This window comes from Cervus elaphus, chromosome 7 (assembly GCF_910594005.1).
Source record: "Cervus elaphus chromosome 7, mCerEla1.1, whole genome shotgun sequence".
In the NCBI taxonomy this organism is placed as follows: Eukaryota; Metazoa; Chordata; class Mammalia; order Artiodactyla; family Cervidae; genus Cervus; species Cervus elaphus.
The window spans coordinates 29,121,308-29,145,124 of NC_057821.1; the positions used below are offsets into that span (position 1 = coordinate 29,121,308).

At 45.4% G+C, this 23,817-nt stretch overlaps 2 protein-coding genes and 1 long non-coding RNA gene across 14 annotated transcripts in view; 1 reads left to right on the forward strand and 2 right to left on the reverse strand.

Annotated features, from left to right (window-relative positions):
- LOC122697345 (BOLA class I histocompatibility antigen, alpha chain BL3-7-like) overlaps window positions 1–22,699 on the reverse strand; it is a 101,343-nt gene extending 78,644 nt beyond the window's left edge. Inside the window, exons 1-5 of the mRNA XM_043908111.1 lie at window positions 22,594–22,699; window positions 22,009–22,278; window positions 21,534–21,809; window positions 20,358–20,632; window positions 20,136–20,240 (exon numbers count right to left, since the gene is read on the reverse strand). Of these exons, the coding sequence (XP_043764046.1) occupies window positions 20,178–20,240; window positions 20,358–20,632; window positions 21,534–21,809; window positions 22,009–22,278; window positions 22,594–22,666 (957 nt within the window). The 5' untranslated portion in view covers window positions 22,667–22,699 and the 3' untranslated portion in view covers window positions 20,136–20,177. The remainder of the gene's footprint in view (window positions 1–20,135; window positions 20,241–20,357; window positions 20,633–21,533; window positions 21,810–22,008; window positions 22,279–22,593) is intronic.
- LOC122697341 (BOLA class I histocompatibility antigen, alpha chain BL3-7) overlaps window positions 1–23,817 on the reverse strand; it is a 256,855-nt gene that overhangs the window by 87,503 nt on the left and 145,535 nt on the right. The gene's annotated exons all lie outside the window — the stretch shown is intronic.
- LOC122697347 lies at window positions 1,449–22,603 on the forward strand. Its single transcript, XR_006342052.1, has 3 exons — window positions 1,449–1,460; window positions 11,841–11,851; window positions 22,474–22,603. It is a non-coding gene; the product is annotated as an uncharacterized LOC122697347 (long non-coding RNA).

Below are 23,817 nucleotides of genomic sequence, written 5' to 3' on the forward strand. Positions count from 1 at the left end.
GGAATATTGCCTCTTGGGGTCCAAAGGCCAGACAGGGGAGGGAGGGCTCTGGGTTGGTTAGTTTGCATATCAAAGGCTTGCTCCTGGCAGGGGAAAGCAATCTCTCCTCAGTGGGAAAGGTTTTTTAAAAAAATTAATTGATTTTTATCTTTCAGCTGGGTCTTCATTGCTGCACGTGGGCTTTCTCCACTTTCAGAGAGCTAGAGGGCTACTCTCCAGTTGCAGAGCACAGGCCTCTCGTTGCCACGGCTTCTCTTGTTGCAGAGCACAGGCTCTGGGCCCAGGCGCTTCAATAGTCGCAGCACATGGGATCAGGTGCTCTGTGGCATGTGGAATCTTTCTGAATCAGGGATCATAACCCGTGTCCCCTGCATTGGCAGGGGGATTCTTACCCACTGTACCGCCAAGGAAGTCCCTCAACAAAACTTTCTTAAACAACTGAGCTATCAGAGCAAATTTCCCCACATCTTGAGCCCAGGAGTTTAAGTATTGGAAGTTCTTTGACACCTAGCCTCTGCTCCCATGCCTTGAGAATGCTGGATTCCATGAGTCTTGATGAGAGTATGTCTTATTACAGAAACTGAAAACACACTTCCCTAACCTTTTGTTGTTGCTGGGGCACAGGCAGGCATCCTATACTCTACAATCTGGTGCACTTGTGCCAGATATTGATTTAGGAGTTAGTTACATGAAGAACTAGGGGCGGTTCCATTTACTAATTTCCTAAGCCCATTCCCTCCTCAACTCTTCATTCTCATTTCTTTATCCAGGAGAACTATACTCATTAGCTGGGTCTGTGAATCCACTAGGCTAGCTACTGCCAAACATGCCTCAGGCTCCACTCCCATCTATAATAATTACTTCTTCACCCTCTGCTCCCCACCAGATCATATCCACTCTCCACTCGCTTGGACTCATGCATGTGTTCTGTTTATATGCTGACAATCCCTATGATCCTCTCAAGTCCTGCTCACTCTTCCACCTCCTCCTCCTCTCACTGCAGCTCCCAGCTCTCTGGGGGTCATGTGGACCCGCCTCCAGAATTTGCAAAGGCAGGCACATGTATCCCTCTGTCTTTGCACACCACATGCCCCAGTGATGTTGAACAAATTTCTTGTTTTCTAAAATTAGCCAAATTTGTTTTCTGCTGCTTATAGGTAAGACTGCTAATTTAATATGAAGCTAAGTATCTATTTGTACTATCTCAAAACACAGATGACATGAAATTTACTTCAGAACCAAATGATTTCCAAAAACTCACATACACCTGAACCTCACATGGCTTCCCCTCGCCCCTTCCTATTGCAAAAATTGTCAGAACATAGCAGATAAAGGAATTCTCACACCAGATATCTCAAATCTCATAGCATATCAAATGTGAAACAGGTACGAACTGCCAAATATTTGCTGTTTCCTCAGCTACTTAGAAGGATGATGGGAGAAATTATGGGACAGGAAAGGTGCTTTAGAAAAATCGGTATGGATGTTGTCATCAATTACTGTTTGTGGCAGGGGCTGAAATTCTATGTACAGTCACTCGTTCTCATACATTTGTCTCAGGAGCAGATGAAGAACCAAATCAAAGGCAACAGAAGCGATTAATTAATAGTTAGCACACATTTTAATAAGTACTTTAAAGACACTCCAACCATTCCCCTTAGAGAAAGAAGATCAAGTATTACCGTCTTCATTATAGAGACAAAGCAATGAGGACAAGAGACTCCTAACTCTGCTGTAAGGCTCTAGTCATCTGAGATCTTTCAGAAACCCAGCAGGACCATCCGGCTGAGGCAGAGAGCTGGGAATGAGGAAAAGGAACAAAGGCTAAATGAAAAAGCCTGGGGCTGTGCCAGGAGGTCTTCTGTCAGGGTCTCAGTGTAAGTCTGGATCTCATGCAGTTAAGCCGCAGGAAAGGGAAGATTCTCCCAGTGAGGGCAGATGAGAATTCATAGATGATCTCTTGAGTCTGGCATTGGTAAAGGTTACCTTCCCACCATCAAGATCCAGAGCAACTCCAGTCTGCCCGGGGCAATAGGACAGGAAATGGAAGGGCTCAGGGCTGGTGCATATGACACCCCAGCTGAGGACAGCTGCAGAGTCCAGAACCCCTCCTCGGGGGTGAAGTTGAGAAATCCCCTTGTCACTGTTGACTCTCTCACCACCTCCACCAGGCAGAAATTTGGCCATATTCCATGTTCCTGAGACCATTCCTCCTCCAACTCCTCATTCTCCTCTCTGTATCCAGGGGAATGATATCCATCAGTGATGCCTGTAAATCCACCAAGATGTCTACTGCCAAATACACCTCTGCTTCCAGCCCTGTATCTCATTGCTTCTTCTTCCTCCTCTGCTTCCCACCAGATCCTGTCTACTTTCACTTCCCAGTACACTTTGCCCCATGTCAAGCCCTTACTGCCCAGCACCCCAGGCTTCGGATCAAATCGCTGACCACACTGGTATTTGTTCATCCGCAAGCCAGTGAACATCATACTCTTCCCATTTGGAGACTGTCTGGGGAATTCAGGATGATCCGCACTGTGGGGACAAGGAGACAAAAGTGAGGCATCACAAAAGATACCAACTGAGATTTGTCCCATAGATTGTGGGGCCTTTATGACAATGGTGGGAGACTCCTCAGGGGGTCAGGACAGAGGCTGCATTTGACCTTGTGTTCAGACTATTAGCAACCGTATCTAGAAAGTATAAACAGAAAATTCAAGGCCTCAGGCAGTGGGATGAGACTTGAGACGGAAATGGATAAGGCTGGGATCACTATAGCTGGGCAAATCTGGGGAAAGGTTTATGGTTTTGAAATCAGGATAAAGAATTTGGATACATTAGTCATACGAAGACCTTCCTCTTCAAACAGAAGCACTGACCTGTGAGTAATGGACCTTCACAGGAAAGTTGCAAACTTCAGCCACTCTCCCCTCCAGATACTCACTTGTCTTATATTCCAGATCCCTCATCAGTTTTTCTAGAGCAAAAGAACAAAAGGGCAATGAGCAATTCTTTCTTTTTTTTTTTCTTTAGTCACACTGCTTGGCTTGCGGGAAGACCAGGGATTGAACACAGGCCAATGGCAGTGAAAGCGTGGAGTCCTACCCACTGGACCACCAGGGAATTCCCAACAACAAGCAATTTTAACACCCCAGCTTCAGGTCAAGTTCTCGTCCATTGGCTCATTTAACTTTAGATGATGACAGGGCACCATGAAATGTCAAGTGAAATAGAGAAAACAATTCAGGAGATGCTCAGACCTGTGCAGTTCAAATTGTTTCTTCTAAGTATATATACCAACAAGTGCTGAACCCACCTGGTGCTTCATTAAAGAGTACCTTTGGAAAAAAAAAAAAAGAGTACCTTTGGGCATACCTGGAGAAAAAAATGGCAACCCACTCCACTATTCTTGCCTGGAGAATCCCAGGGACAGAGGAGCCTGGTGGGCTGCTCTCCATGGGGTCGCATAAAGTTGGACACAGCTGAAGGAGCTTAGCATGAATGCATGCATTGGAGAAAGAAATGCAACCCACTCCAGTATTCTTGCCTGGAGAATCCCAGGGATGGGGGAGTTGGTGGCTGCTGTCTATGGGGTCGCACAGAGTCAGACACGACTAAAGAGACTTAGCAGCAGCAGCAGTTGGGCATACCACTTGTTATTAAACTACGTCCTAAACCACACTGTTTCTCTCCACTCTCAAAGATACCTCTTTGAGATTCATTCTCTCCGTATTCTTTAAATTGTTAAAAAAAATTTTCATTGTGGTAAAAATACATGACATTTACCATCTTTACTATTTTTAAATGTATAATTCATTAATGTTCAGTTCAGTTCAGTCGCTCAGTCATGTCCGACTCCTTGCAATCCCACAGACTGCAGCATACCAGGCTTCCCTGTCCATCACCAATTCCCGGAATTGCTCAAACTCATGCCCATCGAGTTGGTGATGACATCAAGCCATCTCATCCTCTCTCATCCCTTTTTCCTCCTGCCTTCAATCTTTCCCAGCATCAGGGTCTTTTCCAATGAGTCAGTTAATCATTAGTCATTAATGTTAGGTATATTTATATAACTATGCAATTGATTTCCAGAGCTTTTTCATTTTTAAAAACTGAAACTCTATACCCATTAAACAGCAGCTCCTCATTTCCCGCTCCTCTCAAACCCTGACAACCACTAATCCACTTTCTGTTCCTATGGATTTGACTACTTTAGAGACCTCATATACATGGAATCATATATTACTTGTCTCTTTGTGACTGGCTTGCTTCACTTACCCTAATGTCCTCGAGGTTCATCCATGATATAGTACGTGGCACAATTTCCTTCCTTTTTTAGGTTGGATAGTATTCCATTGTCTGCATATGCCACATTCTGTTTCTCCATTCATCCATCGATGGGTGTTTGGGTTGTTCCTACATCCCATCTGTGGTGAATAATGCTGCTATGAACATGAGAGTGCAAAGATCTCTTTGAGATTCTGCTTTTAATTCTTTGGAGAGTGGGAATGCTACCATATGGTAATTATATTTTTAATTTTTTGAGGAAATGCCACACTCATACCCTCACTGTTTTGAGATACTCTCCCAAAGTTCTTTTTACCTCACTGTTAGATATGAAATATCTTTTTACCATCTGGAGACCTCTGTCTGTGACTCTATTTTAGTCTGGGTTCCATTCTTAGACTATCATGTGGTTTGGACTTAGATTCCCTCCTCAGCGTCCCTGCCTGGTGTGAATGACACACACAGGAGCAAGGAGCTCTGAGAAGTCACAGCCACGCTCAGAACCTAAGGACACATTATAGAGAAAGAAAGAAGGTTTCTAGTTTGAGAATCTCCTTCTTTATGATTGAATTCTCTGAGTCCTTTCTCTGAAGAAAGAAGTATATCTGAAAATTCTCTGTCCAGTTTTTCATTGTAGGACTGATTGGCTTTTCAACCCAGAACTTCTTCCGGGGTACCTGGAGATAATGACGTCACAGTGAGAACTCCTGAGAGAAAGGCATGATTTCCCACCATCACCACCTGCACATGCACACGGGCACTAATAGACCAAAGACGCAGAGAGGAAAAGATGGTTTTCCAAGTGGTCAGTTTCAAGGTCAGAGTCAAAGAGTAGAATACAGAGTTCTGAAGAAAAAGTCATGATCCAAGGATTCTCTACCCACCAATGTGTCATTTATGGACAGTACTCAAAAAGAAAGTAAGCCATTTTCCTCCTTTGAAAGTCTTTGAAACATGCTGATGATACTACAAGCTCTAAAGAAATTACCTGAGGATATGAACCAGACAAACTAAAATTAAGCTTTAAATATACATTTTTAAAAGCATTAAATTTAAAATAAAGGTATAGCTGGTCAGATATATAAACTAAATCCAAAATGAAAAAAGTCTGAGATTTTGATCTTATTATCAAACAGGATTAGATTCAAGGCAAATAAATTGTTAATGAAACAGAGGCTATTTTATGGTACTAAAGATTATAATCATCAATTAAGATGGAACTCACCTTAAGGATCATACAGGGATAAAACATCAAAATATAAAAAGCATATGCGTGCATGCAAAGTCGCTTCAGTCCTGTTACTCTTTGCCACCCTATCAACGGTAGAATGCCAGGCTCTTCTGTCCGTGGGATTCTCCAAGCAAGAATACTGGAGTGGGTTCACATGTCCTCCTCCACGGAGGAGGACTCTTCCTGACCCAGGGATCAACCCTTCGTCTCTATGTCTTCTACATTGCCAGGTGTGTTCTTTACCTCTAGTGCCACCTGGAACCACCTAATATAGTTTATATAGTTTCCTTTTAGCAATGAATTCTTGCCCATAGTGTATTCTCACTATGAGAATACAGGAAAAATGGGCAAAAACTCATTGCTAAAAGGAAACTTTGGGTGACTTTTTTCTAGGCCATAACATATCAAAAAGTCAAAAAATCAGCATCAATACAAAATACCTAAATAAGGTAATTACTAAGGAAAAGCTCATGGATATATATCAAATTCTATTCCAAGGACAGAGAGAATGTAGCTGCTTTTTTTTAATTTTTAAATTTTATTTAAATTTTTTTTGTAGCTTCTTTTTGAATGTTTGAAACTGTCCAGAAATTCACAACATACAACAAAGAAAGCCTCAACAAAGTCCAAAATAGTGAATTGGTGGCAAACTCATCTAATCACAAGACTTAAAAACTGTGAAACATGGAAGTATTAGAAACTGCCCCCTTCCCCCCACCAGCACCACTGACAGAAGAAGGAAAAGGTGAGGAGAGTCTCTGAACAGGCTCTTACCTGGAGGAGAAGGTTGCACAGAGTCTCATCTCCTTGTCCTGGTCCTGGCTTACCTGTGCTGGATCCCGTCACCTGCTGCCTTCAGGACCGTCCTGGCATCGGGCTGGTTACAGACAAACCGTCAGTTCTGCCGTCTTGGTCTCTGGAGTCGAAGCTGCTCAGCACGGTCTTGCCTCAGCCCTCCCTGCTTTGTCACCACCGACCCTCCAGAGCACATCTGACCCCCACACACCAGCCCTGAGGCGATGGGGTCACAGTAAGTTTTGGACCACGTGGGCCAAGGTCCTCTCTCCACCCCTCAGCTCACTTTCCACACAAGGACAACAGAGATTAGCAGGGGGCCAGGGAAGTCATGCACTGGCACTGCCCCTCATCAGGGTGAGGGGTTTAGGTCACCAGAGCATAGACCCCAGTTTTCTTCATGTCCCCAGCAGGGGGCGCCACTCCTGACACAGTAGGTTCTTCATCAGTTCCCTCCCTCCTGGAAGCTGTTTCCCAACAACTAACTATAAACTATGTTGCATTTACAGGTCATTCTACCCGGCTGTGATTCCCTTGGTGTGTCACTCACTGAGACCCAGTACACAGCCTGACATCTAGTAACCACATAACAAATGATTAGCAAATCAGTGTGGGGTTTCTTCAACTGACTCATACATGCATAAAGTCTAAAAAGTTCATACGACATAAAGGATTACAGTGAAAAGTAAATTTCCTCCTCCATCCCATCCAAAATTTTTCCACATTCCCTCCCTGGACAAGATAAGTGTTACAGTTTAGATAGGCTTCTAGAGAGAGACTCCATTTTATAATGTGGTATTTCCCACACATTCTATCTACAACGTTCTTATCAATTAGCAATATATTCTGAGATTATTCTATTTTTAAAATAGAAATCTAGTTCAGTTTAAGATACTGATAATAATGATTCCCCACTGCTGATTCTAAACTTAAGTATAGGAGAAATCCTCTGTCTTCCATAGTAATAGAATTTTTTTCTAGATAAAGTCACCCAGATGTAAAATATACTCATTCTCCAATCTTTCTGAGGCTACTTGTCTTCGTGGTTAATTTCTGGCCAATATGATGAAGCACATGTAAATTTTTGAATTTTGATCTTCAAGGGAAGAAACTTTTCCTCCTTCCCTGCTTTCCCTGGTTGCTCCCAAACCATGAATGTGGTCTTAGGTCCCTCAGGTGATGCCAACAAGAGCAACGTCCCAGGGAGAGCAGAAAGGACAGGTCACGGGGACCTGGATGCCTGGACAACCTCGTGCTGCAGGGCCGCCCTAAGGTTAAGGTGTTAGTTGCTCAGTCGTGTCTGACTCTGCGACCCCATGGGCTGTAGCCTTCCATTCTCCTCTGTCCTTGGGATTCTCCAGGCAAGAATACTGGAGTGGATTTCCATGTCCTTCTCCAGGGCATCTTCCCAACCCAGGGATCGAACCCAAGTCTCCTGCATTGGGGGGTGGACTGTCTACGATCTGAGCCACCAGGGAAGCCCGAGCAGCCCTGGAACTCCCTGTCTCACTGTCCTGGGAGACACACACCAGCTTCCTTCCTGTGAGACCAGTGTTACTTGGGTTCGGCTACACAGAGTGAATTAATACATATCAGGAGAACAGGATTCCCAGGAGTGTGTGCTCACGATGGTCTGTTCTGAGATGAGCAGAGATGTAATTACAGTGTCACCCTTGGCTCCTGGGACATTACTGTGAGCTGGAGGAAGGGAGAGCTGGGCTGGGGGTGGGGGGCAGCACAGGGAGATGGGAGATGTCACCCTCCTCATCTTCCCAGCCATGGATGTGACCGGGAGGGTTGTTCACCAGGTATCTGTGTGGCGGGGTTTGTCTCTTCACTTTCCTTCCTGTCCTCTTTACTGACAGTTTCCTTCACATTCCAGACAGGATGAGAATCTGCTGGTGGTCTCTTCCTCCTTGTCCTCCTGTCTGAGGGCAGGGCCTGTGGAGGCTGAGACCTAGAGGAGGAACTTCTCAGGTAGAGAAGGAATGCAGGTCACTTATCCTCCTCCTGGAATCTCTGCTTCCCGAGCCTGGCCTGCACAGCCAGTTCTGAGACAGCTGAATCCCCAGCATAAATGAGGCACATGGGGGAAAGAAAATAATGTGCATCCATGGGTCCCTCATATCTTTTTCCCCTGTGATTCCAAAATGTACATTTATTAATCTCCTAATTGTTACCAGAGAGTCAGTAGTCCAGCTGATGTTCCAAAAGTGAGTATTATACAGGGGCATGGCTACCAGAGAAGGGAACACTGGGGTCACCTTAGATCTGCCAACCACAGGATGATTTTGGGATCATCTGACCACGTGGCTTCTCAGAGAACTAAGGGTAGGAATGCAGAGACTGAAATAAGTAGAGAGTTCAAGTCCAAGGTTTTGAGACTCACTCCACAGGTATCCAGATCAAAATTACGTCCACAAACACTAGTGTAGTCTTACAGGTTATTTGGAATAACAAGAGAGAACTTTATAGGTAGAAACATAAAGGTAGGAAACGAAAAGAAAGTAGCCAGGTTGAGAGTTACAGTTGTCTCAATATCACTGGCAACTATCGTGCCAGTTTCTGCAAGAACCACAGTGGAGAATTAACTGGTATATGATGTGATCACCACGGTTGCATCCTTTAAGTTTTTGAGGATGACATTAACTTCTTTCATCATCCCCAGGACACAATATTGCTATTAATACGCTGTCTTGGTTGAGCTTTGAAGGCTTTTTCAGGGTCTTCCACTAAACCTTTCTTACTAAAAGGTTTTTTACTCCATGCACACACACACACAAATCAACGTGCGGGTTCTTGCCAACTCTAAATATGTCTATAGCCATGACTCTAGGTGGAGAAATTGCCACCAAGAGAATGTATAGATACAGAGAAGCTGTGAGATATATATTGCCCTAAGACACGATGCACATTATTTTCTGTTCCCCATATGCCTCACTTGTACTGGGGATTCATGATTGCAGGCAGGTATCAGGGTCAAATCTGACTTGTATCCACAGACCTAGAAGGATCTAGATTTTCCCGTTCATCAGTGAGTGAAATAAGAACAATGGCCATTGGCACCCACGTGGAATGATGTGGGGAATTACTGTTGACCACAACTGCTCCGTATTGCAGGATATGTCCTCAGGGTACTTAGGTTCTCTTCAGGAAGTGAGTTCTGGGTGTGAGAATTGGCTCAGGTCTGGAAACTAGATAAAGGATGGTAACTTTCTATTAGGCAGCTGACCTCAGCCTTCAACTTATTCATTTTTGATCTATTAATATAATACTAAGCAACACTCTTGTTGCCTGTCCATCTACCTTGCCTCTAGAAACATCACGATCTATTAACCATTTCCATAAACCCCTTACATTTAGAATATCCTGCTTCCATCCTGACATTGTTGGTTAATTCAAAAATTTGGTCCTTGTTTCTGTCTTGCTATCACCTCTTCCCCTGCTTTCTGGGATCCTGTTATCCCCGCTGCTGCTGTAGTGTTATCTCCTAGATTGGCTCTGCCTACACAGGACAGCGAGGTTAATATGGCTCACTTGTTCATTCCCTATTGCCTGATAAACACTTTCCTTTTGGAAATATTTACCTGGGTTTTTTTTACCAATTTTGTTTTTATACCAGCATGCCTACTTCTCTGAGTTCTTTCATGACTTTCTGTACAATTGCCATGATGATTTAGGCATCAGTGCTTCATTTAACATGAGCCGTAGCACTTGTTGTGGCAGAGGGGCTTGAAGTGAAGCTCTGAACCATGCTGTGTGGGGCCACCCAAGACGGATGGGTCACTGTGGAGAGTTCTGACAGAACGTGATCACTGGAGGAGGGAACGGCAAACCACCCCAGTATACTTGCCATGAGAACCTCATGAACTGTATTAAAAGACAAAAAGGTATGACAATGAAAGATGAGTCCCCCAAGTTGGAAAGTGTCCAATATACTACCTGGGAAGAGGAGAGAACTACTAATAGCCCCGGAAAGAATGAAACGGCTGGGCCAAAGCGGAAGTGATGCTCAGTTGCGGATGTGTCAGGGGATGAAAATAAAATCTGATGCTACAAAGAACAGTATTGCATAGGAACCTGGAATATCAGCTGTATGAATCAAGATAAATTGGACACGGTCAAGCAGGAGATGGTAAGAATAAACATCAACATCTTAGGGATCAGTGAACTTAAATGGATGGGAATGGGCAAATTTAATTCAAATGACCATTGTATCTACTACTGTGGGCAAGAATCCCATAGAAGTAATGAGTAGTTCTCATTGTCAACAAAAGAGTCTGAAATGCAGTACTTAGGAGCAACCTCAAAAATGACAGAATGATCTTGGTTCATTTCCAAGGCAAGCCATTCAACTTCATGGTAATCCAAGACTATGCCCCTACTGTTGATGCTGAAGAAGCTTATGTTGATCAGTTCTATAAAGACTTAGAAGACCTCCTAGAACTAACACCAAAAAAAGTGTATTCATCCTTGGGGATTGGAGTGTAAAAGTAGGAAGTCAAGGGTCACCTGGAGTAAGAGGCAGGTTTGGCCTTGGAGTACAAAATGAACCAGGGCAAAGGCTAACTGAATTCTACCAAGAGAATTCACTGGTTATAGCAAACACCTTTCTTTTCAACAACACAAGAGACGACTTTACACATGGACATCCCAAATGGTCAGTACTGAAATCAAATTGATTATGTTCTTTGTAGTTGAAGATGGAGAAGCTGTACACAGTCAGCAAAAACAAGACCTGGAGCTGACTGTGGCTCAGATAATCAGCTTCTTACAGCAAAATTCAGGCTTAAGCCAAAGAAAGTGGGAAAACCACTAGGCCAGTCAGATATGACTTAAATCAAATCCCCTATAAATATGCAGTGGAGGTGATGAATAGACTCAAGGGATTAGATCTAGTAAACAGTGAGCCTGAAGAACTATGGACAGAGGTCTGTGACACTGTACAGGAGCAGTGAACAAAACCACCCCAAGGAAAAAGAAAAGCAAGAAGGCAAATGGTTATCTGAGGATTCTTTACAAATAGTTGAAGAAAGAAGTGAAAAGCAAGGGAAAAAGGGAAAGATGCACCCAAGTAAATGCAGAGTTCCAGAGAATAACAAGGATAGACAAGAAGGCCTTCTCAATAAAAATGCTTAAAAATAGAGGAAAACAACAGAAGGGGAAAGACTAGAGATCTCTTCAGAAAAGTTGGAAATATCAAGGGAACATTTTTCCCAAAGATGGACACAATAAAAGGGAGAAACAGTTGAGACCTAGTGGAAGCAGAAGAGATAAAAAGAGATGCAAAGAATACATGGAAGAACTGTACAAAAAAGAACTGGATATCCATGATGATGTGGTCAGTCACCCAGAGCCAGACATTCTGGAGTGTGAAGTCAAGCAGGCCTTAGGAAGCACTGCTGTCAATAAAGCTAGTGGATGCAATGGAGTTCCAGGAGAGCCATTCATAACCCTCAAAGATGATGCTCTCAAAGTGTTGCACTCAATATGTCAGTAAATCTGCAAGACCCAGCTGTGGCCACAGGACTGGAAGAGGTTAATTCTTATCCCAGTTCTCAAGAAGGGCAGTTCTAAAGAATGTTCAAACCATCAGACAGTTGCACTCATCTCCCATGCAGATGTTCAAGCTGGATTTAGAAAAGGCAGAGGAACCAGAGGTCAAAGTGCCGTCATCCATTGGATCATCGAGAAAGCAAGAGTATTTCAGATAAACATCTACTTCAGCTTCATTGACAACACTAAAGCCTTTGACTGTGTGGACCACAAGAACCTGTGGAAAATTCTCAAATAGATGGGAATACCAGACCACCTTACTTGCCTCCTGCAAAGCCTGTATGCAGGCCGAAAAGCAACAGTTAGACTGGACATGGAACAACAGACTGATTCCAAATAAGGAAAGAAGTACATCAAGGCTGTATATTGTCACCCTGCTTATTTAACTTATATGCAGAATACATCATGCAAAATTCCAGGCTGGATGAAGCACAAGCTGGAATCAAGATTGCAGGGAGAAATATCAATAACCTGAGATATGCAGATGACACCACCCTTATGGCAGAAAGCGAAGAGGAACTAAAGAGAATCGTGATAAAGGTGAAAGAATAGTTAAAAAGCTGATTTAAAACTCAACATTCAGAAAACTAAGATCATCGCATCTGGTCCCATCACTTGATGGCAAATAGATGGGGACACAGTGGAAACAGTGACAGACTTTATTTTCTTGGGCTCCAAAATCACTACAGATGGTGAGTGCAGCCATGAAATTAAAAGATGCTAGCTGCTTGGAAGAGAAGCTATGACCAACCTAGACAGCATATTCAAAAGCAGAGACATTACTTTGCCAATAAATGTCTAATGGTTTTTCCAGTAATCACGTTGGGATGTGAAATTTGGACCATAAAGTAGGCTGAGTGCCAACAAATTGATGCTTTCAACTGTGGTGTTGGAGAAGACTCTTGAGAGTCTCTTGGACTGTAAGGAGATCAAATCAGTCAATCCTAAAGGAAATCAACCCTGAATATTCATTGGAAGGACTGATGCTGAAGTTGAAGCTGCAATACTTTGACCACCTGATGCGAAGAGCTGACTCATTGGAAAAGACCCTGATGCTGGAAAACACTGAAGTCAGGGGGAGAAGGGGATGACAGAGGATGAGATGGTTGGATGGATCACCGACTCAATGGATATGAGTTTTCTTAAGCTCCGGGAGATGGTGAAGGACAGGGAAGCCTAGCATGTTGCAGTCCATGGGGTTGCAGAGTCAGACATGACTGAGCAGTGGAACAACAACTCACGCTAGTAAGGTCATGTTTAAAATCTGGCATGCTAGGCCTCAGAATAATGTGAACCAACACTTCCAGATGTCAAAATTGGGTTTAGAAAAGGTAGAGGAATCAGACATCAAATTGCCAATGTTCCCTGGATCACAGAGAAAACAAGGGAATTTCAGAAAAACATCTACCTCTGTTTCATCGACTACACTAAAGCCTTTGACTGTGGATCATAACAAACTGTGGAAAGCTCTGTTGTCGCCTTGTCATATTCCTTTCTCAATACTGAGCCACTCTGTTGTTCTACACAGTGTTCTAATTCTTGCTTCTTGACCCACAGACAGGTTTCTCAGGGGACAGATAAGGTGGTCTGGTACTCCCATCTCTTTAAGAGCTTTCCACAGAAAGATTTTCTCTTCTTGGGCTCAAAAATCACTGCAAATAGTGACTACATCCATAATATCAGAATACAATTACTTCTTGGCAGGAAAGCCATGACAATCCTAGACAGTGTGTTGAAAAGCAGAGACATCACTCTGCCAACAAAGGTTTGTATAGTCAAAGCTATGGTCTTCTCAGTGGTCAGGTATGGTTGTGAGAGCTGGACCATAAAGAAGGCAGAGAGCCAGAGGATTGATGCTTTTGAACTGTGGTGCTGCAGAAGACTCCTGAGATTCCCTTGGACAGCAAAGAGATCAGTCAATCTTAAAGGAAGTCAACTCTGAATACTCATTGCAAGGACTGATGCTGAAGCTGAAGCTCCAGTATTTTGGTCACCTTATGTGAACAACCAACTCATTGAAGAAGTCCCTTATGTTGGGAAAGATTGAGGGCAGAAGGAGAAGAGGGCTTCAGAGGACTGAATGGCATCACTGATGCAATGGACTTGAACTTGGGCAAACTCCAGGAGATGGTGAGGGACAAGTAGGCCTGGCATGCTGCAATCCATGGGGTCACAAAGAATCAGACATGACTAGGTGACTGAACAAAAACAACATAGCATTTGTTAGAACAACTTTAAGTGAAAGTCGCTCAGTCGTGTCCGACTCTTTGTGACCCTATGGACTATACAGCCCATGAAATTCTCCAGGCCAGAATACTGGAGTGGGTAGCCATTCCTTTCTCTGGGGGATCTTCCCAACAATACTGAAATATAATTCACCAATTGAAAATAATCAATTATAGCATATTTACAGAGAGGTGTGACCATTGCCACATTCATTTTTGAAAAGTTTTCATCACCCAGAAGCATTTTTAGAATATTGTTATCCAGGTACCAACTTCCCAGGTGGCTCAGTGGTAAAGAATCTGCCTGAAATGCAGGAGAGTCAGGAGACATGGGTTAGAGCCCTGGGTTGGGAAGATCCCCTGGAGAAAGAAATGGCAACTCACTCCAGTATACTTGCTTGGAAAATTCAATGGACAGAGGAGCCTGGCAGGCTATAGTCCAAGGGGTCCCTAAGAGCTGGACATGAATGAGCAACTGAGCATGCATGCATGCATTGAGGTACCAATTTATTCCTGGACAGTCAGTCCCTATTTCCCTTCAACATTTCCCTCATCTCTAGACAAACACTAAGGTACTTTCTGTCTAAAGGGATTTGCTTATAAATCCTATAAATAAAATCTGACAAGATCTTTTATTCTTGATTTTTTTGCAGAGCAAAATGTATTCAAAGTTCTCCCATGCTAGGCATCCATGTACTAGGCATCTGTACTTCCTTCTTTTCATTTTCAAATAATTTTCCAAGGCAGGTTTGTACCGCTTTTACTAATTCATTCATGAAGGGATGCAGATCTGAGTTATTTCTGCTGTTTGACTGTCATGATTAACGCTGCTGTGAATGTCAGCTATAAACATGGTAGTGGAGACTACCATTTTCATTTCTCCAAGGTAAATACCTAGGAATGGAATTTATGAGTCCTAGAGGAACACTAGGTTCAAACTTGGAGGAACTTCCAGACTGTTTTCCAATACCATTTTATATTCCCAATAGCTGGTTCCATGGTTCCAAACTCTCCACATCCTCTCTGAGGATACGAATCTTGGTTTCTGGATTTTCAAGGAGGGGATGTCACCTATGATCCCCACATGAATAAGCTCTGGGTTACATTTCCTATTACAGCTGATAAACTTGAGATAACCAAAGGGAAGATTTTTCCCAGATTTGTCCAATGCCTTAAGGATAAAAACAACTTCTCCCTCTGAAATATTGCCCACCTTTATATTTCGGTGTAAATATTTATTCTCTTGGTACTATACTTATGGAAGCTTTTTATACTTAATCTATTATTTTTATTTGTTTTCACTGGACAAGTAAGCATGAAAACCAGGCCAACCCTGTTACTAAAAATGGAATCTCCAAGGCTTATTTTTTCAATCCCGCTATATTTCTGGCACTGGGGTAGCTGTCAGAATACAAGTCCATCTAAACCAATGATACTTTATCTCTTCTGTGAGCCAGAGCTGGTTTGTGAAATGCTTGTTATCAGCTCACAGTAAGAAACATACAAACATTGAAAGTGAGCATAAGCAAGTAGACGACCTTATCTTGACCCAGACTGGTAATTGCCAAGAAAAAGATGAGCATTTTTATCATGTCATTGGATCTGCTAAGACTGTTGGATTTTTAGTCCTCATGGACTAGAGATTATAGCTTGGTGTCTAAAGTAGTACTTAAAAGACATTTGTGTGGGTTACATGTAAATTGATCAATTTTATAGATACTTTCCCCATAAAAATGCATATACAAAGAAATACAAAAGTTCAGTTCAGTCATTCAGTCATATCCAACTCTTTGCAACCCCATGGACAGGCTTCCCTGTCTATCACCAACTCCTGGAGCTTGCTCAAACTCATGTCCATTGAGTTGGTGTGGCATCCAACCATCTCATCCTCTGTCGTCCCCTTCTCCTCCTTCCTTCAATTTTGCCTGGCATCAGGGTCTTCTCAAATGAGTCAGTTCATCCCATCAGATGGCCAAAGTATTGGAGTTTCAGCTTCAGATCAGTCCTTCCAATAAATATTCAGGACTGATTTCCTTTAGGATGGACTGGTTTTATCTCCTTGCAGTCCAAGGGATTCTCAAGAGTCTTCTTCAACGCCACAGTTCAAGAGCATCAGTTCTCTGGTGCTCAGCCTTCTTTATGGTCCAGCTCTCACATCCCTACATGACTACTGGAAAAACCATAGCTTTGACTGGCCAGAACTTTGCTGCCAAAGTAATGTCTCTTCTTTTGAATATGCTGTGTAAGTTGGTCATAGCTTTTCTTCCAAGCAGCAAGCATCTTTCAATTTCATGGATGCCTTCACCATCTGCAGTGATTTTGCAGCCCCCCAAAATAAAGTCTCTCACTGTTTCCATTGTTGCCTCATTTATTTGCCATGAAATGATGGAACTGGATGCCATGATCTTAGTTTTCTGAATGTTGAGTTTTACGCCCACTTTTTCACTCTTCTCTTTCACTTTCACCAAGAAGCTCCTCAGTTCCTCTTCGCTTTCTGCCATAGGGGTGGTGTCATCTGCACATTTGTGGTTATTGATATTTTTCCTGGCAATCTTGATTCAGCTTGTGCTTCATCCAGCCTAGCATTTCTCATGATGTACTCAGCATATAGGGCTTCCCTGATAGCTCAGTTGGCAAAGAATCTGCCTGCAATGCAATGATACCTGGGTCGGGAAGATCCCCTGGAGAAGGGAAAGTCTACCCACGCCAGTGTTCTGGCCTAGAGAATTCCATGGACAGTCCATGGAGTCACAAGGAGTCAGTCCTCGTCCTTCTGCTCCTGGAACCAATTCTCCCCTCATCTGTCACCTCATCTGTTCTCAAGGCTTTAAACATCATTTATATGGTGTCCCCTTTTCCAGCTATTTCTACAGTCAAGTCATCTCACCTAAACCCTAGATGAGTAAACCCAACTCAGTTGCCACTTTCCTAAACCAAATGCTGATGGTGATGCCTCCTCAAATATGCTCCTTCCAGAGTCCCCTCATTTCCACAGTAGGCGTCCCACATGCTTACTTGCAAATCTCAAATTTTGCGGTCCTCCTTCACCCTTTCTCATAACTCAGATTTAATCTGCTAAGAAATGCTGTAAAATGCATTTTCAGAATAGATCAAGAACCCTCTCACTCTCCATCATCTTCCCTGCTCACATCCCGGACAAGCACCAGCATCCCCACCCTGGACCCTGCGCTGTTTCCTAGAGGCTCCTCTCCGCCTCCCTCGCCCTTCACCTCCTGACTCTGCACAGCAGCCTGACTGATGCTTCTAGAGAGCAGTCACACCAGGTCCTCCTCTCTTCACATCATCCTATAACTCCATAGCTTACTGAGATAAAATCAACACCCTTCTGACATCCTGGAGGCCCACAGGATCTGGCCGGACATGGGGAGTCATTGCAATTCTTTTTCCTTCAGCCACAGCTGCCTCCTGGCTCTCCCTTGAACACAGACACCCTCCTGCCTTCATGCATCTGCACTGGAGTCTCCTCTGCCTGGAGAGAACCTCCCCTAGATGTCTTTGTGGACATTCCTTCATGTTCTTCACATCTTTACTTAAATGTCACCTTTTCAATGAGGTCCACTGTCCACCTAGTAACACAGTCACCTTCCCTTCCCCACACACTTATACCCTGGGTCACCTTCCTCAGAGCACTTACCACCCTGTACGGGAAACACTTTCCTCACTAGGCTGATAGTACATGCTCTGCCCCCTCTCCCTAGAACACACTGCACTTGGCAGACAAGCTTTGTCTGTTGTTAGTTCATTGAGTTCTCCTAGATGCAAAAATAGTGTGTCATGTCTCCATCACACAAGAAATATCAGTTGAATGAATGGTCAGTAAAGTGCTTCCCTGTTTTAGAGATAGTGTCTTTACTAATGTGAGCTCAGGCCACATGCTGTCTCGTGGCAGTTATAGCACAACATCCATTCGCACTGACCTCAATGCTGCCTGCATTTTACTCACAAAGGATGATCTCCCTTCCCCCTCCACACCAATCAGCCTACACACCACACACAAGGCTCTTTGTCTCTTCAGAAAGGAAGAATCTTCGCTTCCAACTCCTATATTCAACCTGCTGTGATTTTATTAGACTCTGCTTTCTAAATCCATGAGTTGAGATGGGAGCCAACAGTAGCCTTAGAAGATGTAAGGGCAGAAGAGGGGGCAGATTGCAGAGAAGAGAGAAGTCCAGCAAGAATTAAGTCAAGATATGAAACGATTGGGTACCTCCTCTTTGTAAGTTCCAGCATGTGGTTCCTTTAAAAAGATGGAGAAAAGTTGGAAAGAAGAATCCAGCAAAATCTCTAAGAGGGCAAGAACTTGATGCCTCTAAAATTTCTCTCTTGACACCGCTGAAATCCTGTGTGCATGCATCCCCTGGACTTGTGGGGATAATCACAGGCAAAGTGATCCCTGCTGCTGTTAGAGATGGGGTCACCCAGAGAAGAATGGGACCAGAACTCTACACATGAAATAGAACAGTCAGTACACCAACAACAATAATAGCAATAACTAAATAAGCAAAATATAAACACATTCAAAAATGACAGGAGGTAATGCACCCTGCCCATGGTGCTGGAGATACAAGGCCCAGGTGACTTCTGAGTCCATGATCACTGGTCCTTGATGGGACAAGGATTTACTGAAGGGACAAGGACAATGGAATGGAGAAGAGGACCCAGTCCAGGAGTGACCATGGGCAGTGCATGCATGCCCACTGTGCAATGATCACTGACTGGGCACAGGCCCTGTCACACTCAGCTCCTCACATCCTCTACCTGTCCCTCCTGCAACTGACTCAGCAAAGCAAACACATGGATGGATCTGGAAGGTTCTAGGTGTTTCAATTTACTTCCTCTTTCAAACTTTAGGAATCCTCACCTTTAGTATCCAATCCCCCTTCATGTCACCAATTAGAAAAAACATTCATATATACAGATTTTATTTTCAAAAAGGAAATAAGGCATCATTACTCAGTGCATATGAAGCAAAGACAGGGGTGGAGACGGCCCAGCCCCGTCTCTGCAGGAACAAGACAGTGGATGAGGGAGGAGAACACAGGTCAGGGTGGGGAGGAGGTGCGGGGGGCAGGGGTGGGCAATCTCCCCATCTCCTCATATTACGCTAATATGAGCACAGACATGTTCAGATGCAGCTGCAGAAAGAGGGGTCCGGGGATCTGACATCACAAAGCAGGACCGAGCATCATTCAGTTCCCACAAGGCAGCTGTCTCACACTGTGAGAGAAAAGAATCAGGAACCAGTTCAGGTCAATCATGTAAGGGCTGACATTCTCCACAGTCCCCCCATGCTCACATGTCCCACTCAAAGATCTCCCCCACCCAATGTGCCTCTGCCCCAATCCTCCTTCCAATCTAGACCCTCTAGGGTCTCACCTGTAGGAACCGTGAGAGACACATCAGAACCCAGGGCACTGTCATTGCCTGGGGGAGAACAAGACCAGGACGTGGTCAGAACCCACAGGAGAGAAACTAGAGAAGGAACTTTGAGGAGGGTGAGCCCCCAGGGCCTCCTGTCTGCACCCTCACAAGGGTCTCAGGAATCACCCCCTCCATTCTTACTTGCAGCCTGGGTGTAGGTCCATCCTTTTTCACCTGTGAGAAGAAAATACCATGTGAGAGGCCAGGGAGAAGACTGAATCATGAGATCCTAGAGGAACCTCTAGTCCTGGACCCCAGAGAACTTTCTGGAACTGTGGTAAAAACTCATGCTAGCATCAGAAACACAGAGAAGGGAGATGTGTAAGGACTGGGCCACCTGCCCTCCTGGAGGTCTGTCTTTAACAAGGACCTCCTTTGACCTTCAAGTCCTAGAAACCTGTTCCCCAACTGGAATTAGGAAGATGAAAAATTTGTCTTTCATTTTCACACATGTTTTAGAAAAGGAAAATGTAAGCATCAGCTCCAGACTCCACATGTTTGTGGACCATACTTTCCAGTAACCAGGCAGGTAAACTTCTACCTAGGCTTGAAACCCCCAGTGAGACAAGAAAACTCAGATCCCTCCCTCCCTTCCCTACCTGAATGTTTCTTCCTCCAGATCACAGCTCCATCCACCACAGTCACAAGGAGAACCAGACCAACAATGATGCCCATATGGTGAGGCAGGAGGTCTGAGGAGGTTCTGTGGAGGAAAAGGAAGAGGCCCTGTCCTCAGCTTGAGTCCTGACATTGCTGAACTGAGTCCTGGAGGACTCCTGCTTTATCTGAGAGGAAGCTCCAGCCCCATGGCCCTCCTTAGTCCATCTCAGGGTGAGGGGCTCCTGAAGCCCCTCATGCTGCACACGGCATGTGTATCTCTGCTCCTCTCCAGAAGGCACCACCAGGGCTGCCCACTTCTGGAAGGCTCCATCCCCTGAAGGCCTGGTCTCCACAAGCTCCACGTCCTGGGTCTGGTCCTCCCCATCACGCTGCCAGGTCAGTGAGATCTCCTCAGGGTAGAAGCCCAGGGCCCAGCACCTCAGGGTGACCTCATGGTCAGAGATGGGGTGACGGGTCACATGTGCCTTTGGAGGGTCTGAGGAAGAATCAGAAAATTCAGTGTGTGTGTTACCTTCATGGCTCACTGAAGCAGCATCATGTGACCATCCTGAGAAAGGACAGAACAGTGATTTTTTTCCCCCCAGCTTTACTGAGGTATACTTAACAAAAACTGTTCCCATTTAAAGTGTACTACATGTTGCTTTGATATATATGTACACTGTGAAGGTAATTAATGTATTCATCAACTTACCTTATGTGTGTGTCTGTTTGACAGGGGTGATCAGAATGATTAAGATCAATTTTAAAGTATATAACACAGGATTATTATTAACTATAGTCAGCAGGCTATATATCAGATCCCCAGATGTATTATGAACTTTTTTACCCTCTGAGCTATGGAACATTCAAGACCATGGTGTTGAAAAAAGCAGCACAAGAGCTAGATAACAGCCTCAAATGAGAGATCAGGGATGATCTATATTAGTCCTTGGAAATTTCTAGAATGAAAGACTAAGATAGGAGCTCTAGAATGTGAGGGAGAGAATACAGACTAAAGGTCCTGATTCTGGTGGAGGCTGAATGACTCAGAAAAGCTGGAGTCAGGCTTCCTTAGATGCTCTCAGGGTGAGAACAGGCCTTGAGAGAGAAAGTCATGGATCACAAGATGGTGCCCAGGGTCAAAGGGCACCGATGATCAGCTATTTCAGGGATGATTTCCTGCTTCTTCCTCAAAGACACTGGATTCTTTAAATGTCCTTCAGAGAAGTGGGGCCACTGATGACTGTCTTGTACCGAATATGAATACCCGGGCGGATTTCCTCCCTCTCCTGACAAGAACCTGGGGCGCTGTTTCCACAGAGACCCCATTTTCCTCTCCTCGTGGGAAGCCAGCTCCAGCCCGAGGGGAGATCAGGGAGGCCCCGCGCCCCTTGTACCTGCGCGCAGCAGCGTGTCCTTCCCGTTCTCCAGGTATCTGAGAAGCCACTCCACGCACTCGCCCTCCAGGTAGTACCTCAAAGGCTCCTTATAACCTGCCTCCTCCCACTTGCGCTTGGTGATCTGAGCCGCCGTGTCCGCCGCGGTCCAGGAGCGCAGGTCCTCGTTCAGGGCGATGTAATCTCTGCCGTCGTAGGCGAACTGATCATACCCGCGGAGGAGACGCCCGTCCGGCCCCACGTCGCAGCCGGACATTCGCTGGAAGGTGTGAGACCCTGACCCGCCCCGACCACCCGCAGGATTAAACCAAACTGAAAATGAAACCGGGTCAAATCCCCGCGAGTTCCTCCCGGGTCGGGGTGCCGGGCGTGTTCTGCAATGTTGGGGTGACCCTCGGACCCGCAGACTCGGGGCGATACCGGCCGGTCCCCGGGGATGGGGGTCGTGACCTGGACCCGGGCCCGCGTCGCTCACCGGCCTCGCTCTGGCTGTAGAAGCCGCGCAGGGTGTTCAGGCCCACTCGGTAAGTCTGTGCGGCGTCCTTGTAGATTCTCGTGTTTCGATCCCAATACTCGGGCCCCTCCTGCTCCATCCACGGCGCCCGCAGTTCTTCCCTCGGATTCGGGCGGTCGCTGTCGAACCGCACGAACTGCGTGTCGTCCACGTAGCCGACAGAGATGAAGCGGGGCTCCCCGAGGCCGGGCCGGGACACGGTGGTGCTGAAATACCTCAAGGAGTGGGAGCCTGGGGGCGGGGAGGGGTGAGACCCAGCCCAACCCTCCTCGAGGCGCGGGTCCCGCGTCCGAGGTGAGGGGGCCGGGAGGGCGGAGGGGGCGTAGGACCAGTGAGAAGGAAGAGGTCGAAGACCGGCCCGAACTCCGGAGGCGGAAGAAAAGAAGAGTCGGGATGCAAGGGAGGGATAAGCCGGGACCCGGGGAGGGGGCGGGTCTGGGCAGGGGCGTCGGGGTCGCTAGTTCCCTGGGGTCCTGCCCCCCAGAGTCCCGGGTGGTCCCCTCGCCTCTCCCCGCAGAGGTCGTTCCCTCCCGACCCCACACTCACCAGCCCGGGTCTCGGTCGCGACCAGGGCCCACGAGATCAGCAGGAGGAGGGTTCGCTGCCCCATGACGCGCATAGTCTGGGTCTGGGGAGAAGCAGATTCCGGGCGGGTCGGTGGAGACTTCATAACCGGGATTCGCGGAGACGCTGATTGGTTTTTCTAGAAAGGGAACACCCAGTGGCAGTGAGAACTGGAACCGCTTCACGAGTGTCCAAGCAGGAGGGCTAAACACAGGTTGTGAGAGAGAAAGTGAAACGCGGGGAGATGGGAAGTCCCCAACATGGAGCGTCCCAGCCCCAGACACCGCCCTTGACCCTGAGATCCTGAGCGGGCTCGCCCTCTGGTGACATGGGACTTTGCCCTGATCCCTCCCCTCCTGCTAGGTAGGATGTTCAAACTACCGCACAATTGCACTCATCTCACACGCTAGCAAAGTAATGCTCAAAATTCTCCAAACCAGGCTTCAACAGTACGTGAACCGTGCACTTTCAGATATTCAAGCTGGATTTAGACAGCCAGGGGAGCCAGAGATCAAATTACCAGCATCCTCTGGATCATCGAAAAAGGAAGAGAGTTCCAGAAAAACATCTACTTCTGCTTTATTGACTACATCAAAGCTTTTGATCATGTGGATTACAAAAAACTGTGGAAAATTCTTCAAGAGATGGGACTACCGGACAGCCTGACCCACCTCCTGAGAAATCTGTGTGCAGGTCAAGAAGCAACAGTTAGAACAGGACATGAAACAACAGACTGGTTCCAAATTGGGAAAGGAGTGGGTCAAGGCTGTTTATTGTACCTTGCTTATTTAATTTATATGCAGAGTACATTATGGCAAATAGTGGGCTGGATGAAGCACAAGCTGGAATCAAGATTGCCAGGAGAAATTTCAATAACCTCAGATATGCAGATGACACCACCCTTATGGCAGAAAGTGAAGAACTAAAGAGCCTCTTGATGAAAGTGAAAGAGGAGAGTGGAAAAGTTGGCTTAAAAACTCAACATTCAGAAAACTAAGATCATGGCATCCCATCCCATCCCATCATGACAAATAGATGGGGAAACATGAAAACAGTGAGAGACTTTATTTTTGGGGACTCCAAAATCACTGCAGTTGATGACTGCCGCCATGAAATAAAAAGATGCTTGCTTTTTGGAAGAAAATCTATGACCAACCCAGATAGCACATTGAAAAGAAACATTACTTTGCTAACAAAGGTACATCT